The 21074-nt window shown below is 40.8% G+C and overlaps 1 protein-coding gene across 1 annotated transcript in view; it reads right to left on the reverse strand.

Moving 5' to 3' along the window:
* pcgf3 (polycomb group ring finger 3) overlaps positions 1 to 21074 on the reverse strand; it is a 35472-nt gene that overhangs the window by 6367 nt on the left and 8031 nt on the right. Inside the window, exons 3-6 of the mRNA XM_022760341.1 lie at positions 18502 to 18598; positions 15231 to 15286; positions 14782 to 14889; positions 9657 to 9745 (exon numbers count right to left, since the gene is read on the reverse strand). Of these exons, the coding sequence (XP_022616062.1) occupies positions 9657 to 9745; positions 14782 to 14889; positions 15231 to 15286; positions 18502 to 18598 (350 nt within the window). The remainder of the gene's footprint in view (positions 1 to 9656; positions 9746 to 14781; positions 14890 to 15230; positions 15287 to 18501; positions 18599 to 21074) is intronic.

The following is a 21074-nucleotide window of genomic DNA, read 5'->3' on the forward strand; positions in this document are numbered from 1 at the left end:
CACCACACACACACACACACACACACACACACACACACACACACAACACACACACACACCACACACAGGGTGACTGATGCAACACTGAGGCATGAAGAAAATATCATACATGACTTTTTCATGCCACGCAGAGAAAACATCATTCTGAGTCTTTCTATCCGTATTGTTTTGCTGAAGACTTTGTGTAGTTCTGTGTGCAAGTCTGGCTTCATCTGTCTGTGAGTGTTGAGTTTGGAAGTCGCTGATAAATGAAGCTTTGAGCATCCAAAGCTTGATTAATAATTTAAAGCAAAGCTGCATTCTCCAATTTCTACAAAGTAAGACTCTTTTAAACCCAAACCAGCTGTAGTTTCTTACATTTATACAATCTGTTCTCTCCCAACGAGAGCCTGAAGGTGACAATATCCCACACTTCATACCTCATCTGAAACTCCACTGCTTCATGCTTGGTAATAATGCAGGTTCGTCTGATTAATTGTGGCTTTTGTTGTTATTCTTTTTGCAGTTTTTTTTTTGTTTTTGGTGTGTCATTGCTTTCATTAGCTCTCTCTGGCACCGCTTCACACCCCAAGGTCATCTTCTGAAAGGTCGTCCAGAAGACAGCGGACGTGTTCTGGAAATCGGCCATGCGTGGCGGTTGGTCTGCCTGGTTCTTACATCCGAGTGGCTTCTACATCTTTCAGTGACACCAAGACGGCTTGGGGGGGGCAGTCAGCTTTCTGGGGACAATATTTTGTCCCTCCTGTTTATTCTTCCTGAGTGCAGCTGCTGGTATCACTCCTATGGAGTTGTTTTTTTTACTACGCTTTGACTTATTTCTCTTCACTTTTGCTCATATTTATCATACGACTATAAACCTCTTGAGAGGCACTACCTCATTTTGCATTTTCTCATCTTCTCCCTTCACCACTCTCTGCTTTTTCTAACAGCTTGTCTGTAATTATGGCATCATCTGCTAAAACAACATGTAGCTGGTTGCTACATTCTGGGGAAAAGAAACAGGCTTCGAAGGATCTTTACAAGTATCCGTCTTCACTTTACTGTTCCACAGTGGAATCAAGTTTGTGTATCTGACAAAAAACAAAGTTGTATACATAAAGTAGCCTGTTAGCAGGCTGGGCGATATGGATCAAACACACACACACTGACTTGCACATGGCTTGGACTGATGCTGCTATCAATATTCATCAAAATTACCATGCGGACTGCCATCCATCTTTACGTACACTGTGTAAACTGCATTATAATTCTTTCTGCACTAATATCATTCTCATCATCATTATCTTTATTATCATAATGCATACCGCTCATTTTTCATTACACTGCATTATACATTGTGCACTAATATTTATAATTTCCAAATCATTTGGTATGCATACTGTGTATACAGCTCTAATATCATTATCATATCAATATCATCATAACATTTACAGCTCATTTTTGCACTTACTACTATGATAATACTGCTAATATTAATAATATGTATCATAATGTGAAACAAATTAGGTTTTTTTTCTTTTATGTCAGTTTCCTGAACTGTGCTTGTTGTGACTGTTCCTCTACATGTCTCTGCAAATTTCCCCTCAAGGACAAATAAAGGCTTTTGAATCTACTCAAATCATCCATAAGGACATGTGTAATTTTATGTCACTATATTGATATATTTTAGATATAGTAATTCTTTCTCTAAAATCAATAAATACCTGTCAAATGAATTACTCGAACCACATTAATGCAAAAATTGTTGAAAACAATTGAATATCCTCATCAATCAGTCATGCTAAATGATTTTCGACAATGCAATGTCTCCACAACAGATTAACATAACCCGATACAATAGAGGGAGGATACAGTGGGGTCTGAAAAATCCCAGTCTCAGACTTTTGGACCACAATTCTCCGGGTATAAACAATAAGGCAAAATCTGCCGTATGGTTTCTTGTTACCAGAGTATTTCTTATAGCTTCTTCCAAACAAAGAAAATAACCTGCAGCATTAGTTAGAGAAGTTAACAGTGAATGTGGACCTCGGCAGTCGCAAATAAATCTTATCTTGTATTCCTCCGCTCTCTCACTGCCCCCCTCCCCCTCCATGATATTTGACATGGCTGCATTCAGCTCACACAAACTGCCCTATTAGCTATTCCGAGCGCATTCTGCACCGCTGCTGAAATTTCAAAAGGGCAAGATCTTCACCCTCATCGGGGCAGCCTGCCTCCTCCGACATGCAGAGCAGAGCTGCTGTGTTGGAGACGACCGGCCTGTTCTTAAAAATCTGCCTGTCGGCTTCCTTTATTTCGAAAACCACAGCTAAAATAGAACAAAGGCGATTTTCTGTGTAACATTAAAGGAAAAGCGCCCTTGTGTTCCTGATACCGTCTCTTCCTGAACAACAATCCCTCCGCTCTCTCTGCATTATTAATATCATTTTGCAGGGATGGAGAACGTGCCAGAATACAAATGAAATCAAGAAAAGCCCATTTCCATTTTTAAATGCATTCAGTGCATGGCGCGGTGTGGCGCAGTGGAATCGGTCACTAAATAGATCTATACAAATCAAACAGCCACAAACCCAAAGACAAAGGAGCACAGTAATTGTTAAAACAGCCTGGTGAATCACATGGGGGCCACTTTTATAAAAGGCAATAATTAAAATGCAGGCTTTTAAGGTAATGTCCAACAATTATCACCAACATATTTTTTATTCCTTTTGTGCTTTTGTTCCTGACAGACCGTTTTGTAACCCGTAAATTATTTTATCTAATTTGCTTCTTCTAATCTTTTATAAAAAAAAAAAAGAAAAACTAATGCACTGCCTCTGAACTTTCCTTAAAACTAGTTTATTCCTAAAGGGAAAGGTTGTCAGGTTTGTTGCGTACTAGAAATCATCATGTTTCAAAAACTAAATGTAACTTCTCAAACATCCAGAAAATGCAAATATTTAATAAATTAAAAAAAAAGGTCCTTTTGAGTCAATGTGTCAAGTCGAAGTCAAGTCTCAAATCACGAATACTAACTCAAAGTCAAGTCGAGACTTTTACCAGTGTTGGTTTCAAGCAAGTCTCAAGTCCTCAAATTTGTGACTTAAAGTCTGGCTTAAGTCAAGTCATGTGATCCCCACAACTCTGATGAGAAACAACTAGAGCTATGTGAGAGTATAAACCTTCCCTTTAACTAAGTAAAAGAGAGGCTGTCACTTTAAGATGAGAGGAGAACCACGATTTGCTGGAGTCTTACCTGCTCGTCGCTACGGTGATAGTCGTTGTCCTCTTCTGGTTTTCTCCTCTCCTGCCTCCTTATTGGCCGTGTCCTCTGATTTCGCATCGCCTGTTGAGAAAAAAAAAACAAAAAAGAGGAGAAGTGTTTGAGCGGGCCATGTTGGAGCAGAGCAACAGATCAAAGCATGAGTATATACGCTTCAAGCAAACACTCGTCACAGACATTTCTTTAGTGTTTGCGTTTAGTCCTCGGCACATGGTCTCCAGCTGCATCGCTATGTTTTTGTTTAGTTGTAGTCAATCCAGTACTCGATCAGCATTTTTTTCCCATCATGCTCATTAACTTAAATGAAGAGACTTGAGCTCTGACAAACATCGATGGTGGCCCCGTTGAAATCAAGACTAGTCCGACGCCAGGGGAAACAGGCGTGTTTGTGTCTGCAGTGTTAAGCAGCCTGTGTCTGTTGGAGCAGAAAAACGCCTCCTGCAGAGGTCCGTTTATAAGGCAATTACATGTCCAAGGGTGTCAAGCATCCTTTAAATGACTTATCTGCTGTCAGGGCACGTCTCTGATACACAGCAACTTCTTATCAAGAACAAACCTTCATTCATTCTCCATTCTGATGAGCCTACATGAGGGCCAGCGTCAGCTCTGCCTTTAATTCAGTTCATCTGGTTTTGCTATTTGTGCCTTTCTCAGGAAAATGGAGGAGATATGGAGCAGTTTAAGAGAGCACAGTCACGTGTTCAGAGCAGTGGAAGAGAAAGGTAAGGTACTGTTCGATAATATACCACAGAGCTGAATGATACAAGAGAAGTCTCAATGATACAGATCACCTTGGGTCAACTGTATTTACAGTTTATGAAAAAGGCTTAAAGAAAGACTTTTTAATTTGCCTTCAAGGGTTGCAGATAATTGCAAGAAAAGACTTCATAAATGTGCTTCGCAATCTAAAATGACCTTTAATTATCCCCTCTAAGAACTAACTTGTGGGTTTGTTGAACTGCATCTTAAACTCCTTCCCTTGAAGTGTTTCAAATATCAGACATGCAGACATCGCTAGTATCCTGACCACTTTTGTGTCCAGAATCCCTGCCTGCATCCCGTCTGGTTTACATCCAGCCTCTTAACTGATTACCTATTTCAGCCCTACACTAAGATCTAAAGTTCATTGTTAACTGAAACAAACAAGTCTAACAAACAAGTCCAAGTATTTGAGTTTCCACAGTCATGCTGTTTCACTGCAGACACTCCATAGAGACTTCCTGGTTTCTTGCGTGCCATAAACTCAGTGGACAACAACTAAACAACTTTTAAAATCCCACGTGAAACAGCTGCTACCAAGTTGTCCAGAACAGGTGGTGGTTTATATTTCTTTATGGATTTCTTTATGGATTTCCCTGTTGGCTGTGATATTGTAGTATTTGAATTTTTTGGATATAAACTTAGTTATCAAAGTCAAAAATTGCGGCGCCTGTGACAAAACTGCTGCACAAAACAGATATTGCTTTTTCTGTAACCTTTACAAACAAAGAAAGCCAGTCTATTCTTGCTGGATTCAGTGGGTAATAACGTGCTTGGTGGACAGTTTACTGCTCAGACTGTAGATGGATTATGTTCACCTCTCTGTGACCGTTTTCCATTTGGGCTAACTGTCACCAATTCCACAGGGTATTACTGGGAAAGGTCTGAGCTTGCTCTGGTGTCTCTGCGGTGATTGTCTCCAGAGTCGGCCTCGCTGATTGCTTATCAAGAGGGGGCTTGATCTTATTGTTGTGTCTCACCTTCAAACAACCCCTGAGTATCTCAGCTGACTCTCAACAGACATGACGACCCGGTTTGTGTTTGAGGTGTGGCGTCAGGTAATGGGATGATTTTTTGTTGGTCTGGGGACTTAAAAAAAAAAACTGAGCAGCCTGTTTTTTCTTTTTGTTTCACTCAGTTGAACAATCTAGCATGGGTGGAGAACAATGCACAGGTGACTTTAGCTGTTTATTGATTGATGGACCTCTCACATACAATCAAATCACAAAGGCATGTACAATAACATTTTCAAATGAGGTACTTTGGGAATGAGATGGAGTAAAGCAGCGTTCGTGTGTTCTGTGTGGGAGTTTATATTGTCATGAAAGAGGAAAGTGCACTCAGCAGACTCATCACGGCCCCCTGTCCCTCCATTTTCTTGCATTAAGTGCTCAGGAAACAGGTAATTTAGAGAAAATGAGTCTGCTGCTGGAAACCAGGTTTTCTTCTGAAGGTGTCAAATACTGCTTACAGGAAACTCAGAGTGTGGGTTAAAAGCAAAGAGAATGGAGCTTAGATATTACAGTATGTGTCATGTTATCCCTTAATGTCACAGATGCTATTACTGGTTGAGAAGAGTGTATACATGTGTATATATTCTGTTCCTCTGTAAGTAACAATCCATTCCTCCAGTATCAAACACTCTCCAACAATGAGCTTTGAAGGCGCTGTTAAAAGTTTTAGTTCGTCTTTTGCAAATGGATTCTAATGCGACATCAAGTTATGGCAAAACAATACAAATTAAAATGCTATAGAAACTTTTCAAACTACTCCTGGAGCGTCATTTACTTTGATCCAAATATTCAGTGTGTTTCCAAACAATCATCACTTCACAACGTTTCCTCAGTGTACAATTTCTGAAGGACTTTGAGCTGTGAGGGAGGAGCAGAGACTTGGAAGCACAAGTGTTTGGAATATTGCTGAATGATACGCAAAAAAAAAAAAAAAGAGATTCATATTGTGATTGTTGAAATGAGTCACAATTAAAGTGGGAATGGTCATTTTTTGAATTTCACTTTCACTGAAAAATTATATATAAAAAATATAATAATAAATATAAACAAATATTTAAAAAATAGATATAAAAAAACATATGATTTTTGCCGGGGTCTGTATCAAACACGTGCGATCCCTCACATCTGCGGAGAATATGATTTTATTCCCACAATGCTTCACTTATGGTCTGTTGTCACACATTTTACCCTCATACAAAAAAAAAATTTAGCTCCTGTTGAATTGGATGTTGCAACAGGCGATATTGTGATTATGATAATATTTCAATCTCCTTCTTTCATCTGCTTTCCAGTAGCACTTGGCTGTGAGGGAGGATCACAATGTGAAATAAAAGCCTTGGTGGTGATCTGGACTCTGCAGCGTCTGCGAGGCAGTTTCATTACATTACATCAACAACAACGTCTTTAAGGAGCCTAAGAGTCCTGCTACAGATACACACACACACACACATACACACACACAGGTGTGACTGATGCAACACTGAGGCATGAAGAAAATATCATACATGACTTTTTCATGCCACGCAGAGAAAACACTCATTACTGAGTCTTTCTATCCGTATTGTTTTGCTGAAGACTTTGTGTAGTTCTGTGTGCAAGTCTGGCTTCATCTGTCTGTGAGTGTTGAGTTTGGAAGTCGCTGATAAATGAAGCTTTGAGCATCCAAAGCTTGATTAATAATTTAAAGCAAAGCTGCATTCTCCAATTTCTACAAAGTAAGACTCTTTAAACCCAAACCAGCTGTAGTTTCTTACATTTATACAATCTGTTCTCTCCCAACGAGAGCCTGAAGGTGACAATATCCCCACACTTCATACCTCATCTGAAACTCCACTGCTTCATGCTTTGGTAATAATGCAGGTTCGTCTGATTAATTGTGGCTTTTGTTGTTATTCTTTTTGCAGTTTTTTTTTGTTTTGGTGTGTCATTGCTTTCATTAGCTCTCTCTGGCACCGCTTCACACCCCAAGGTCATCTTCTGAAAGGTCGTCCAGAAGACAGCGGGGACGTGTTCTGGAAATCGGCCATGCGTGGCGGTTGGTCTGCCTGGTTCTTACATCCGAGTGGCTTCTACATCTTCAGTGACACCAAGACGGCTTGGGGGGGGGCAGTCAGCTTTCTGGGACAATTTTTGTCCCTCCTGTTTATTCTTCCTGAGTGCAGCTGCTGGTATCACTCCTATGGAGTTGTTTTTTTTACTACGCTTTGACTTATTTCTCTTCACTTTTGCTCATATTTATCATACGACTATAAACCTCTTGAGAGGCACTACCTCATTTTGCATTTTCTCATCTTCTCCCTTCACCACTCTCTGCTTTTTCTAACAGCTTGTCTGTAATTATGGCATCATCTGCTAAACAACATGTAGCTGGTTGCTACATTCTGGGGAAAAGAAACAGGCTTCGAAGGATCTTTACAAGTATCCGTCTTCACTTTACTGTTCCACAGTGGAATCAAAGTTTGTGTTATCTGACAAAAACAAAGTTGTATACATAAAGTAGCCTGTTAGCAGGCGTGGGCGATATGGATCAAACACACACACACTGACTTGCACATGGCTTGGACTGATGCTGCTATCAATATTCATCAAATTACCATGCGACTGCCATCCATCTTTACGTACACTGTGTAAACTGCATTATAATTCTTTCTGCACTAATATCATTCTCATCATCATTATCTTTATTATCATAATGCATACCGCTCATTTTTCATTACACTGCATTATACATTGTGCACTAATATTATAATTTCCAAATCATTTGGTATGCATACTGTGTATACAGCTCTAATATCATTATCATATCAATATCATCATAACATTTACAGCTCATTTTTGCACTTACTACTATGATAATACTGCTAATATTAATAATATGTATCATAATGTGAACAAATTAGGTTTTTTTTCTTTATGTCAGTTTCCTGAACTGTGCTTGTTGTGACTGTGTTCCTCTACATGTCTCTGCAAATTTCCCCTCAAGGACAAATAAAGGCTTTTGAATCTACTCAAATCATCCATAAGGACATGTGTAATTTTATGTCACTATATTGATATATATTTAGATATAGTAATTTTTCTCTAAAATCAATAAATACCTGTCAAATGAATTACTCGACCACATTAATGCAAAAATTGTTGAAAACAATTGAATATCCTCATCAATCAGTCATGCTAAATGATTTTCGACAATGCAATGTCCCACAACAGATTAACATAACCCGATACAATAGAGGGAGCGATACAGTGGGGTCTGAAAATCCCAGTCTCAGACTTTTGGACCACAATTCTCCGGGGTATAAACAATAAGGCAAAATCTGCCGTATGGTTTCTTGTTACCAGAGTATTTCTTATAGCTTCTTCCAAACAAAGAAAATAACCTGCAGCATTAGTTAGAGAAGTTAACAGTGAATGTGGGACCTCGGCAGTCGCAAATAAATCTTATCTTGTATTCCTCCGCTCTCTCACTGCCCCCCTCCCCCTCCATGATATTTGACATGGCTGCATTCAGCTCACACAAACTGCCCTATTAGCTATTCCGAGCGCATTCTGCACCGCTGCTGAAATTTCAAAAGGGCAAGATCTTCACCCTCATCGGGGCAGCCTGCCTCCTCCGACATGGCAGAGCAGAGCTGCTGGTTTTGGAGACGACCGGCCTGTTCTTAAAAATCTGCCTGTCGGCTTCCTTTATTTCGAAAACCACAGCTAAAATAGAACAAAGGCGATTTTCTGTGTAACATTAAAGGAAAGCGCCTTGTGTTCCTGATACCGTCTCTCCTGAACAACAATCCCTCCGCTCTCTCTGCATTATTAATATCATTTTGCAGGGATGGAGAACGTGCCAGAATACAAATGAAATCAAGAAAAGCCCATTTCCATTTTAAATGCATTCAGTGCATGGCGGCGGTGTGGCGCAGTGGAATCGGTCACTAAATAGATCTATACAAATCAAACAGCCACAAACCCAAAGACAAAGGAGCACAGTAATTGTAAAACAGCCTGGTGAATCACATGGGGGCCACTTTTATAAAAGGCAATAATTAAAATGCAGGCTTTTAAGGTAATTGTCCCAACAATTATCACCAACATTATTTTTATTCCTTTGTGCTTTTGTTCCTGACAGACCGTTTTGTAACCCGTAATTATTTTATCTAATTTGCTTCTTCTAATCTTTTAAAAAAAAAAAAGAAAAACTAATGCACTGCCTCTGAACTTTCCTTAAAACTAGTTTATTCCTAAAGGGAAAGGTTGTCAGGTTTTGTCGTACTAGAAATCATCATGTTTCAAAATCTAAATGTAACTTCTCAACATCTAGAAAATGCAAATATTTAATAAAATTAAAAAAAAAGGTCCTTTTGAGTCAAATGTGTCAAGTCGAAGTCAAGTCTCAAATCACGAATACTAACTCAAAGTCAAGTCGAGACTTTTACCAGTGTTGGTCAGGCAAGTCTCAAGTCCTCAAATTTGTGACTTAAGTCTGGCTTAAGTCAAGTCATGTGATCCCCACAACTCTGATGAGAAACAACTAGAGCTATGTGAGAGTATAACCTTCCCTTTAACTAAGTAAAAGAGAGGCTGTCACTTTAAGATGAGAGGAGAACCACGATTTGCTGGAGTCTTACCTGCTCGTCGCTACGGTGATAGTCGTTGTCCTCTTCTGGTTTCTCCTCTCCTGCCTCCTTATTGGCCGTGTCCTCTGATTTCGCATCGCCTGTTGAGAAAACAAAAAAACAAAAAGAGGAGAAGTGTTGAGCGGCCATGTTGGAGCAGAGCAACAGATCAAAGCATGAGTATATACGCTTCAAGCAAACACTCGTCACAGACATTTCTTTAGTGTTTGCGTTTAGTCCTCGGACACATGGTCTCCAGCTGCATCGCTATGTTTTTGTTTATGTTGTAGTCAATCCAGTACTCGATCAGCATGTTTTTCCCATCATGCTCATTAACTTAAATGAAGAGACTTGAGCTCTGACAAACATCGATGGTGGCCCCGTTGAAATCAAGACTAGTCCGACGCCAGGGAAACAGGCGTGTTTGTGTCTGCAGTGTTAAGCCAGCCTGTGTCTGTTGGAGCAGAAAAACGCCTCCTGCAGAGGTCCGTTTATAAGGCAATTACATGTCCAAGGGTGTCAAAGCATCCTTTAAATGACTTATCTGCTGTCAGGGCACGTCTCTGATACACAGCAACTTCTTATCAAGAACAAACCTTCATTCATTCTCCATTCTGATGAGCCTACATGAGGGCCAGCGTCAGCTCTGCCTTTAATTCAGTTCATCTGGTTTTGCTATTTGTGCCTTTCTCAGGAAAATGGAGGAAGATATGGAGGCAGGTTTTAGAGAGAGCACCAGTCACGTGTTCAGAGCAGTGGAAGAGAAAGGTAAGGTACTGTTCGATAATATACCACAGAGCTGAATGATACAAGAGAAGTCTCAATGATACAGATCACCTTGGGTCAACTGTATTTACAGTTTATGAAAAAGGCTTAAAGAAAGACTTTTAAATTTTGCCTTCAAGGGTTGCAGATAATTTGCAAGAAAAGACTTCATAAATGTGCTTCGCAATCTAAAATGACCTTTAATTATCCCCTCTAGAGAACTAACTTGTGGGTTTGTTGAACTGCATCTTAAACTCCTTCCCTTGAAGTGTTTCAAATATCAGACATGCAGACATCGCTAGTATCCTGACCACTTTTGTGTCCAGAATCCCTGCCTGCATCCCGTCTGGTTTACATCCAGCCTCTTAACTGATTACTCATTTCAGCCCTACACTAAGATCTAAAGTTCATTTGTAACTGAAACAAACAAGTCTAACAAACAAGTCCAAGTATTTGAGTTTCCACAGTCATGCTGTTTCACTGCAGACACTCCATAGAGACTTCCTGGTTTCTTGCGTGCCCATAAACTCAGTGGACAAACAACTAAACAACTTTTAAAATCCCACGTGAAACAGCTGCTACCAAGTTGTCCAGAACAGGTGGTGGTTTATATTTCTTTATGGATTTCTTTATGGATTTCCCTGTTGGCTGTGATATTGTAGTATTGAATTTTTTGGATATGAAACTTAGTTATCAAAGTCAAAATTGCGGCGCTGTGACAAAACTGCTGCACAGACAGATATTGCTTTTTCTGTAACCTTTACAAACAAAGAAAGCCAGTCTATTCTTGCTGGATTCAGTGGGTAATAACGTGCTGTGTGGACAGTTTACTGCTCAGACTGTAGATGGGATTATGTTCACCTCTCTGTGACCGTTTTCCATTTGGGCTAACTGTCACCAATTCCACAGGGTATTACTGGGAAAGGTCTGAGCTTGCTCTGGTGTCTCTGCGGTGATTGTCTCCAGAGTCGGCCTCGCTGATTGCTTATCAAGAGGGGGGCTTGATCTTATTGTTGTGTCTCACCTTCAAACAACCCCTGAGTATCTCAGCTGACTCTCAACAGACATGACGACCCGGTTTGTGTTTGAGGTGTTGGCGTCAGGTAATGGGATGATTGCTTGGGTCTGGGGACTTAAAAAAAAAAACTGAGCAGCCTGTTTTCTTTTTGTTTCACTCAGTTGAACAATCTAGCATGGGTGGAGAACAATGCACAGGCTGACGCGTTTATGATTGATGGGACCTCTCACATACAATCAAATCACAAAGGCATGTACAATAACATTTTCAAATGAGGCTACTTTGGGAATGAGATGGAGTAAAGCAGCCGTTCGTGTGTTCATGTGTGGGAGTTTATATTGTCATGAAAGAGGAAAGTGCACTCAGCAGACTCATCACGGCCCCCTGTCCCTCCATTTTCTTGCATTAAGTGCTCAGGAAACCAGGTAATTTAGAGAAAATGAGTCTGCTGCTGGAAACCAGGTTTTTCTTCTGAAGGTGTCAAATACTGCTTACGAGGAAACTCAGAGTGTGCGGTTAAAAGCAAAGAGAATGGAGCTTAGATTTACAGTATGTGTCATGTTATCCCTTAATGTCACAGTGCTATTACTGGTTGAGAGAGTGTATACATGTGTATATATTCTGTTCCTCTGTAAGTAACAATCCATTCCTCCAGTATCAAACACTCTCCAACAATGAGCTTTGAAGGCAGCTGTTAAAAGTTTGCAGTTCGCTCTTTTGCAAATGGATTCTAATGGCGACATCAAGTTATGGCAAAACAATACAAATTAAAATGCCTATAGAAACTTTTCAAACTACTCCTGGAGCGTCATTTACTTTGATCCAAATATTCAGTGTGTTCCAAACAATCATCACTTCACAACGTTTCCCTCAGTGTACAATTTCTGAAGGAGCTTTGGAGCTGTGAGGGAGGAGCAGAGACTTGGAAGCACAAGTGTTTGGAATATTGCTGAATGATACGCAAAAAAAAAAAAAGAGAGTCATATTGTGATTGTGAAATGAGTCACAATTAAAGTGGGAATGGTCATTTTTGAATTTCACTTTCACTGAAAATTATATATAAAAAAATATAATAATAAATATAAACAAATATTTAAAAAATATAGATATAAAAAACATATGATTTTTGCCGGGGTCTGTATCAAACACGTGCGATCCCTCACATCTGGAGAATATGATTTTATCCCACAATGCTTCACTTATGGTCTGTTGTCACACATTTTACCCTCATCAAAAAAAAAATTTAGCTCCTGTGAATTGGATGTTGCACCAGGCGATATTGTGATTATGATAATATTTCAATTAACTGCTCAGCCCTAGTTTGGAACATAGCAATCAATGGTGGACAGCTGGACTGTGCCACTGGAATCGCCATGATAATATACATGTATTCCTAGTGAATTCCTATCCTTTATTCATACTGTAGGGACTGACAGATGATGGTACCATGACACCTTCAGCCTAGCATGTCCGTTAGCCTCCGGTGCATGGAGCTGAGAGGTGGAGGTCAACCTTTAGACCTGCTCTGAGGGGGAATGGAGGACTTTCCACTTCACTGAGGTCCTGGTCAACCAGCCTCCAAATGACAAGCAACCACATTTGATTTTCTTCAAATCTTCTCGTTTCAAAAAAAGTCAAAAAAAATATTTTTGTCACTACCCAAGGCTGGAGACATTTGTATGCGTTTCAACACACAATCTATAATCTCAATTCTATTTCTGTTGGTATCTGTGCAAATGATCCTTTAAGTGTACGTCTGTGTGTACTGTAGCTAAACCTGACTTCAAGCGAAGAGGCACAGGAAGCCGGAGAGCACTTCCACTTCCATTTGAGCCTTAATTACCAAAATCAGAGAGGGGGGGGATTAAGCGAGCGATTAGGCCTGCCAGCATGACAGCCCTCTGGGCACACATTTACACCAGCCCAGCCCTCGGAAGCGAACTGGTTTGGAAAATCCGTCGTGCAAAACAAGCAGGGCCAGGGACTCATTCTGGACAGCTAAATTGCCTTCATCGCTACTGCTTAATGGCTTCCACTGTTACTCATGGCCGTGCTGCTAATGTTACTCATTACGGGTTTTGGGGGCTTCGTTCTTAGTACAGGACTATGAGAGGAGCGAGACAGTCACGGTGCTGAGATGAAGTTTGTCTGGAAAACAATGTTAGCAGTTCAGTGTTTTTACATTGTTGTGCTGTCTTTTGGAAATTGTTCAGTAGCTCATGGTTCAAGTTTGGTGCAAGTGCCCCCACCCATATTATAAAACCACATGAACCAGTCTCTGGTTGATGCCTCTGTATGAATCAAAGTTTAAAGACTCCGCTTACTCCAGAGGATTAATCTGATTTATAGTTGTGTGTTAAGGGGTTAAGATTATATCAATAAGCTCTGCAGCTATGTCAGGCTGTGCCGTAGCTGCATGTGTGTGAACAGAGATACTACGTGATCCGATTGGTCAGCTTGAGCTGCCTGTGTTTCCTCCTTCAAGTGTCTGATGCTGGTGGAGACTGTTGAGCCTAAACACAACAATAGTCCGTTTAAAAGGCTCAGTAATCGTCTCCTGTTCAGTAACACAAATCTAACAGACCTGCACTTCACTGCCATCGCCGCTCTGCATCACAGTGAATCAAAGAATGAAATTCAGCTGCTGTGGGAGTGAATATAATTAAAGGATGATACATCTGTTGCAGTGGGTGCTATCAACTGGTAAAAAAAAAAAAATGCTGCTGAATTATAAAACTATAAAAACTTGCTCATAATTCCTCAAGTCAAGTGTAAATCCAGCTTCAATGAGCTCAACTAAATGAAAAACATAACCTTAAAAAAAAAACAAATAACATAGATCTAGGGTGAATTTACATAAATGTGAACACAGCAATGTCTTTAACTGAAGCAGCTTCTATTAGTGTGTGAATCTGGCACCACGTGGATGGTGCATTCATTTGTGGGACCACCAACAGTTTGTGTTTTTTTGTTTCTTTGTTTCTTCGTCGACCTCTCCTGCCATTTGTAAGTCTTCCAACAAGTAAGTCATACCTGATAATAAAAGGTAAACAAGACCTTTTGGCACGCTGAGGCCCTGCATGTCTGTTGGTGCCACCTTAAGGTCGTGTTGAACGAGGGACAACCTGGTCGGTCAGCTGCTAAAACCAAGACTCAGCAGGCGCTAAAACAATTTGCATATTCAACCAGACAGAACCAACCGCTGACTCCCGCCACCAGCTGGAGGATGTCACCACTCCAGAGATGAAAGTCTGGTTGTGTTACAGTTTAAAATAGTCACTGCAATCACTGTTGTGTTTGTCTTTTTTCACGACAGTAATGCGAGGAAAGAACAACGTGCGGTGCGGTTCATACCGTTGCGCTGATCTAGATGAGTCTTCATGTTGCACAGCTCTCCTTTTATGTCTCCAGGCACCTCCATCCCCAACTTCTGATAAAACTCCCTCTGCTTCTTTATCTCCGCTGCACAAGAGGGAGAGAGAGAGAGAAACGGAAACAATAAGAGAGGGCAGCGTCTTTTTCCTCAAGGTTACTGCCACCACCAGGCTTTTAAAATTCAATGATGTGAGTGATTGTGTGCGTGCACCGCAACCTGTTTCATTAGGCCGTCTCGGTTCACCCATGACGGAAAGAATATCTTGTTAAAATATATGAGTTATTCAGCGATGCCAAGCCAATTTGTCAACGCATGCAGACAGTGATGTCGGACATTAGCGAGGCACAATGAGAGCTTCAGTTTTAAGGTTATTAGATGGATCTCTTCTGGGCTGCATCATAAAGAAAGACAATACATGACCACTTACCCTCTTGAAGTCCCGGTACCAGCTTGTAGACAATGTCTTGCATTGTTCTGTCATGGCTAAAAAGAACGAGACAATAATTAGGTAACTTATTAGTTATTGAGATTTGACATTATGGCCACAACAGCACCTGAATTTTACACACAAAGATGTGAATCACACATCTGAAATATTAGTGATGCTCTTGGTATTGCATCCCAACCCGAGGGTCCGACCCCACCCAGGGGTCACGGGATTAGTCGCAGGGGTCGTGATTTGATCAACAGGATAAAAGTGCAGAAAACGAAATTTCTACAGATTTGTTGCTTATTTTTTCAGACTTTCCTCTAATTATTGCCGTTTTACTTGCAAATAAATGCACATGTGATGATGGCTGGGAACCACTGATACACACAGTACAACTCTGAGCATCCCAAAACTGTGAAAAACTGTATTCTCAAGACGTCATTTATGGAGAAAAATCTAATGTGTTATAACAAACTGACAAATGGCAGCAGCCCTCAGAGGCCGGAGTAACAGCATATGCTCCGTCAGTCAGAGTGTTAAATAGTCTTTCCCCTGTCAGGCAGTGCAGGTGTCACAGGTGCACAGTGTGGGCTCTGGTCTGCCATCACCATGACGGTGCGTTTTGACAAGCGGCCGCAGCAGCCGGCTAACGGACACGACACACTGAGTTTGTTACAGCGCTGTGGAGGAAAAGCCCCCCGAAAAAAAAAAAAAAACGTGACGTGTTTGTTCCTCCCCTGCTGTCTGCTGGGAGAGTGACAGAGCCACTGTATCCAGGGCCTGGATGAGGAGGCCCGCTCCGAAAAGCAGCAAAACACTGACCCCTGCTGGATGGAACTGGCATTACACTCTCACAGACGAGCGCGGCACCGAGATCTGCTGTGTAATAATGTAACAGAAATTACAATTAAGACACAACTGTTGTAATTATACCACATGCTTTCTAAAAGTACAGCAACTGCCCACAAGTATAAAGTATTTTGACTGACTGATCTCTTTTGAACTCTTGTGTTCTCACAACTCATCTGATATCTTTATTGTTTAAACACTGTTTTTGGATTCTGCCTTTTTGGACAGGTCTCTTTTAAATTTTAATCTCAACGAGACTAAGCAATTGATAAATGGAAAAAGTGCTGTAAGATTGTTAATATTACATCACTTTCCGCAAAGTAAATATACCCTGGTTCCAGAATTTGGAAAAATTCTGGAAAAATTCTGGAAAAAGTCCCAAAATAAAATTCACATACAACTACAGAAGAGAAACTGCAACTACTTCCAGCCACTGTTGGCAAGACTGTCTATTAATACATCTTCTGGTTTCCATAACACTGAGTTTAAATCCCTCTCGAGATCTTCATCCACGTCCCTCTAAGCTTCCTTGTCTCTACTCTATACATCTAAAAAAAGAAAAAACAACCCTTTGAGGTCATAATAAAAATGAACTTCATACTAATTTGCATCCTATATTTGGGGGAAAAAAATAAAAATAAATAACTGGGAAGGGAATTAGCTCATGTGGCAGAGTATGCAGTCTGATTCTGTGATGGTCTTATTGTCAGAATCATTTCAAGCATGTGTAAATAAAATGGATTAAAACCATCAAGGAAAGCCACACTTGACAGTGAGAGTGGAGGGATTAGTTCTGTCGAGCTGATTCTCTGAGAGGAAGATGTCTGAGTGTGACTTCTTCCAACATCAACTTTGATCAATCTTCCTGATGTGCAGATGGGAATTATCTGTCATCTGTTGGGGCGTTTTTGCCTTCAAATCACTTGTGATGTTTCCAATCAACTCCAATTCCCTACACACAGTGAGGCAAAAAAAAACAAAACAACAACAACAACAACAAACAAAAAAACAAAACAGCTGCGCAAAGAGCTAATGTGTTTGAAATGGAGCATTTCCTGCAAAAACAACGAGTCTGCAGACAGCACAGTTAACATGGTAATGACTAAATTGCAGGCGCACATTAAGTCTGTGTGTCGTATTAATCGGACATTAATGCGTGAGCACTCACAGGGGGTAAGAACAACACGGCCCCACGCGGAGCAGGATCTAGTCTGGCAGCGTGGGGCTCCCCAACAACAACAAGAAGAAGACTTGACTTCTAAAACGCCTCTTCACTTTAACCTGAAGAGGGAATCAGTTCACGAAGCTCATTGTTCAAATTAGCTGATGCATACTATTGTGGATGAGGTCTGTGTGTGCCAAGTCGACAAGAAAAGCACAGAGAAGGCCACTTTTATTTTTCACTTTAAGTGGTCGATTATTTTGAAGGGAAGGATTTGCAGCTGGTTTTAAACAGTTCTGGTGTTATATTTTTTAAGCATTTTGCAGTTGGGTTTGCTGAGGTTCACTGCAGTATCATAATGCTATCAGGCATATGGGTCAACACTACCGGCAGTGGTGACCAGCTGTCAGTAGTTATGGCGACTGTGCTCAGTTTATCTAAGCTATGATATATTAATATTATAAGGTCTTATTTATATCCGGAAAATGGTTTCTTTTACAGGAGAGAGACCTGGCCAAAAAGGCAGTATACAGTATATGGTATGCCAACATGTGATCCAGTGTAGTCTTTTATTATTGCTTATGCTCTCAATACCTGTATATACTACTTTTTTCGATGCATACTGTACATTTTTTAATTCATGTAGGAAACTGAATTGTAAATGAGCTCGGGTTATAAGTGCATCGTTTGTAGCACTAATTTATTCAGTGAATCTTTATATATATATATCTTTATAAGATATATATACATAAACACACAGAAATAGAGACCACTCTAAGCAGAGCGGCCACAGAGGTCCAGGGTCTTTTCTTTCTGCAGAAGAATAAAAATAAAATGGAAAAGGGCCAGCAGCACTTTGCTCCTTGGTAGTTTATTGTTTACTGCCAGTGCACTGCTGATGCCCCCAGAGGCAGCGAGCAGCTCCCTGCACAGTGATGGAGCTCCGTCGACATGTCAGTGTGTGTGCGTGTGTGTGCGTGTGTGTGCGTGTGTGTGTGTGTGTGTGTGTAGTAAATGTTTGTGAGTGAAGGATTCAGAAAAAAACCTCAAGAGAGGAGGAGGGTAGTGTAGATAGAGAAGAGTGTGTAACTGAAAGACAGCAGCTCACTGTACCTGTGTGTGTGTGTGTGTGTGTGTGTGTGTGTGTGTGTGTGTGTGTGTGTGTGTGTGTGTGTGTGTGTGTGTGTGTGTGTGTGTGTGTGTGTGTGTGTTTGTTTGTGTGTTTGTGTGTGTGGGAGAAGCTCTTCCCTCACTCACCCGATGTACTGCAGTGGATGGCTCTGATGAATAACAATCCTACACGTGGGGCACGTGTTGTTTTCCTCCAGATACTTCACTAGGCAACTTCTACAGACTGGAGAGAGAGAGAGAGAGAGAGAGACACAGAGACACAGACACACACAGGACATGTGGTTACTCTCCAACCTACACGTGTATAAATGAATCCAGTTGTAGGTATGTTTTCAGACAGCTGTTTTAGATGACACGTTTCGCTGTGACTAAACGAAGGGACAGTAACGTACGTTTTGCTGTAGGAAAGAAAAATACAAGTTGATGTTGAAACAGACGCAAAGAAAGTTGCAATGACAGAGCGACTTGTGATGAATGATCTGATCGCTCGATGACAGGTTTATGAACCCCCGTCGTGTGCACGTTAAGATGCACTAAATAAACCACCACTAATTCACTGCACATGATTCTCCAACAAATCCATTTCCACCTGACTTTTTTTTTTTTTTTTTACTGCAGAGAAGCTGCAGCGCTGATGTGATGTGAATCTCTTTGTCTTTGTTCGGTGGAGCCCCCTTTTCTTTTTTTTTCCAAGGGGGAGTGGGAGAATCAAAGCGACTCGTCTACACTCCCACCTGCGGTCGAAGAGCTCCCTCGAGTGGACAGATGCCGTATTACACTGTCTGGGTTCATCTCACAGGAAGGCATGGGATGATTGAATGGAGTGAATTTTATGAACTGAACTGAATATACCATGCCATCATGGTATTATAAGACACATTCACATCAAACACTAACACTACACCTGTTCCTGCAGGCTGGTCAGATATTCACTGATAAAGAAAAACAGATGTATGAATACATCAGCATCATCATCATCTGTTCAGTGTTCTGTTCCTGAACTGTCACGTATTCCTTAAATAAGATGCTTATTTAAACTTCTCTTTTTCAAACAACTATTTCAACCATTGTGAATCATTCGTACCCATCATCTCAGACATGTCAGGGTTTCCAGTGCAGACTCGGTGGAGTTTGCATGTTCTCCTCGTGACTGCCTGGGTTTTCCTCTGGGTACTCTGGCTTCCTCCCACAGCCCACACATTCACACCTGCGGGCAATTCGCCGATTAACCTGCATGTGAGTGCAAATGATTGTTTGTCTCTATATGTCTGCCCTTTGATAGACTGGTGAAATGTCCAGGGTGTACCCGGCCCTCGCCCAATGTCAGCTGGAATTGCCTTCAGTAAATGGAAAAAAACAAACAAAAAAAACTAAATGGTACTTGTTTTCAACTTCCCTTAAATCATACACTGGACGAATTCCACTTCCAAACAAGGTACCGACCTGTTTCAGTGAGAAGAGGCAGTACACCGGCTCTTATATGGGCACAAACAGATCTTCTTTTCTTTAAATCGATTAAAAAAACAAACTGTGGTTTAGTCCAAATCTTATTTTCCCAGTCATATTTACACTTATTAAATACCTTCTCCATCAGAGATGCATTATCAATGTTCTGCAATTTAAAGAACTCTTCTTCATACAACACTTGTTTCCACCTTGTATCTCCTGTGATTGTAGCAAATCTCTAAACTAAAAACTACCTAATGGCGCGACTATGAACATAACTAATACAATTTACATATACACAAAGTTTCCCCTTCCCTCTGCTCCAGGAGAACCACAGAGCGACTGATTGGTCCCTGCTACAATTTGCTTTGATTATTCTCACCAAACCCAAACATCGAACGCAGCTGCACGAGGAATAAACACGTCGAGTTCGATTAAACTGCTCAAAACACAGCAGCAGCAAGATCGCCCTCAGGCTCAAAGCTCCACAGATCCCCTTCATTATTCTGCAGCAGCAGACAATTATGATTTCACAACAAGAACCTCTAAATATCAGCTGTGTACTTGTCAAAACCACCAGCATCTGGCTTGATGCCTCTGCCCTCTAACCACATCTCATGTGAGAATTAAAGGGCACTTGGGTGCTTGCAGATGTGGTAATCAGGCTCAACTCAGTGACCCCCCCCCCCCAAACGCATTTCAAAACAGATATTTTCAAGGTCATGCTACTTTTCTTTTCACTTCAGCAGGCAGTGGAAAAAGACGCCATCATACTTTGTCTATAGAGGCTCATCAATCTCTGACCGAGCACACGATGCTTTCAGAAAAACTGAGGCACGATGAGGCCTTGTTGGTTATACAGGAAATATCTGGCTGGGTGGTTGAGGAATCAAAGAGGAAGCACTGCCCTAAAACGTATTTCGCAAGAGCAATGAAAGTGCCAGGCAGCTCTCAGATGGTCCACAGCTGCATTTCTACATTTTCTGTAGTGTAACAGTTTGAAAAGCTGGCAGCTTGTTTGGGGGCCCAGATACTGTTATGTACCAATTACTCAAATCTAATTGTGTAAACGTCAATCCAACGCAAAACTAAAAAGGTAATTCTGGATCCCATGTGAAGGGTGACTGGTTCAGTTCTTCCTTTTTTCCAGCTGAGAAACACTGAAAAAATTTATACATCAAACCTCAACTACTGTAACGTCCTTTTCAAAGCTTGTTGGAACAGAAAAATAAAAATCATTATCAAAATCTTTT

The sequence above is a fragment of the Seriola dumerili genome, unplaced genomic scaffold, assembly GCF_002260705.1.
Source record: "Seriola dumerili isolate Sdu_G_001 unplaced genomic scaffold, Sdu_1.0 BDQW01000331.1, whole genome shotgun sequence".
NCBI lineage: Eukaryota > Metazoa > Chordata > Actinopteri > Carangiformes > Carangidae > Seriola > Seriola dumerili.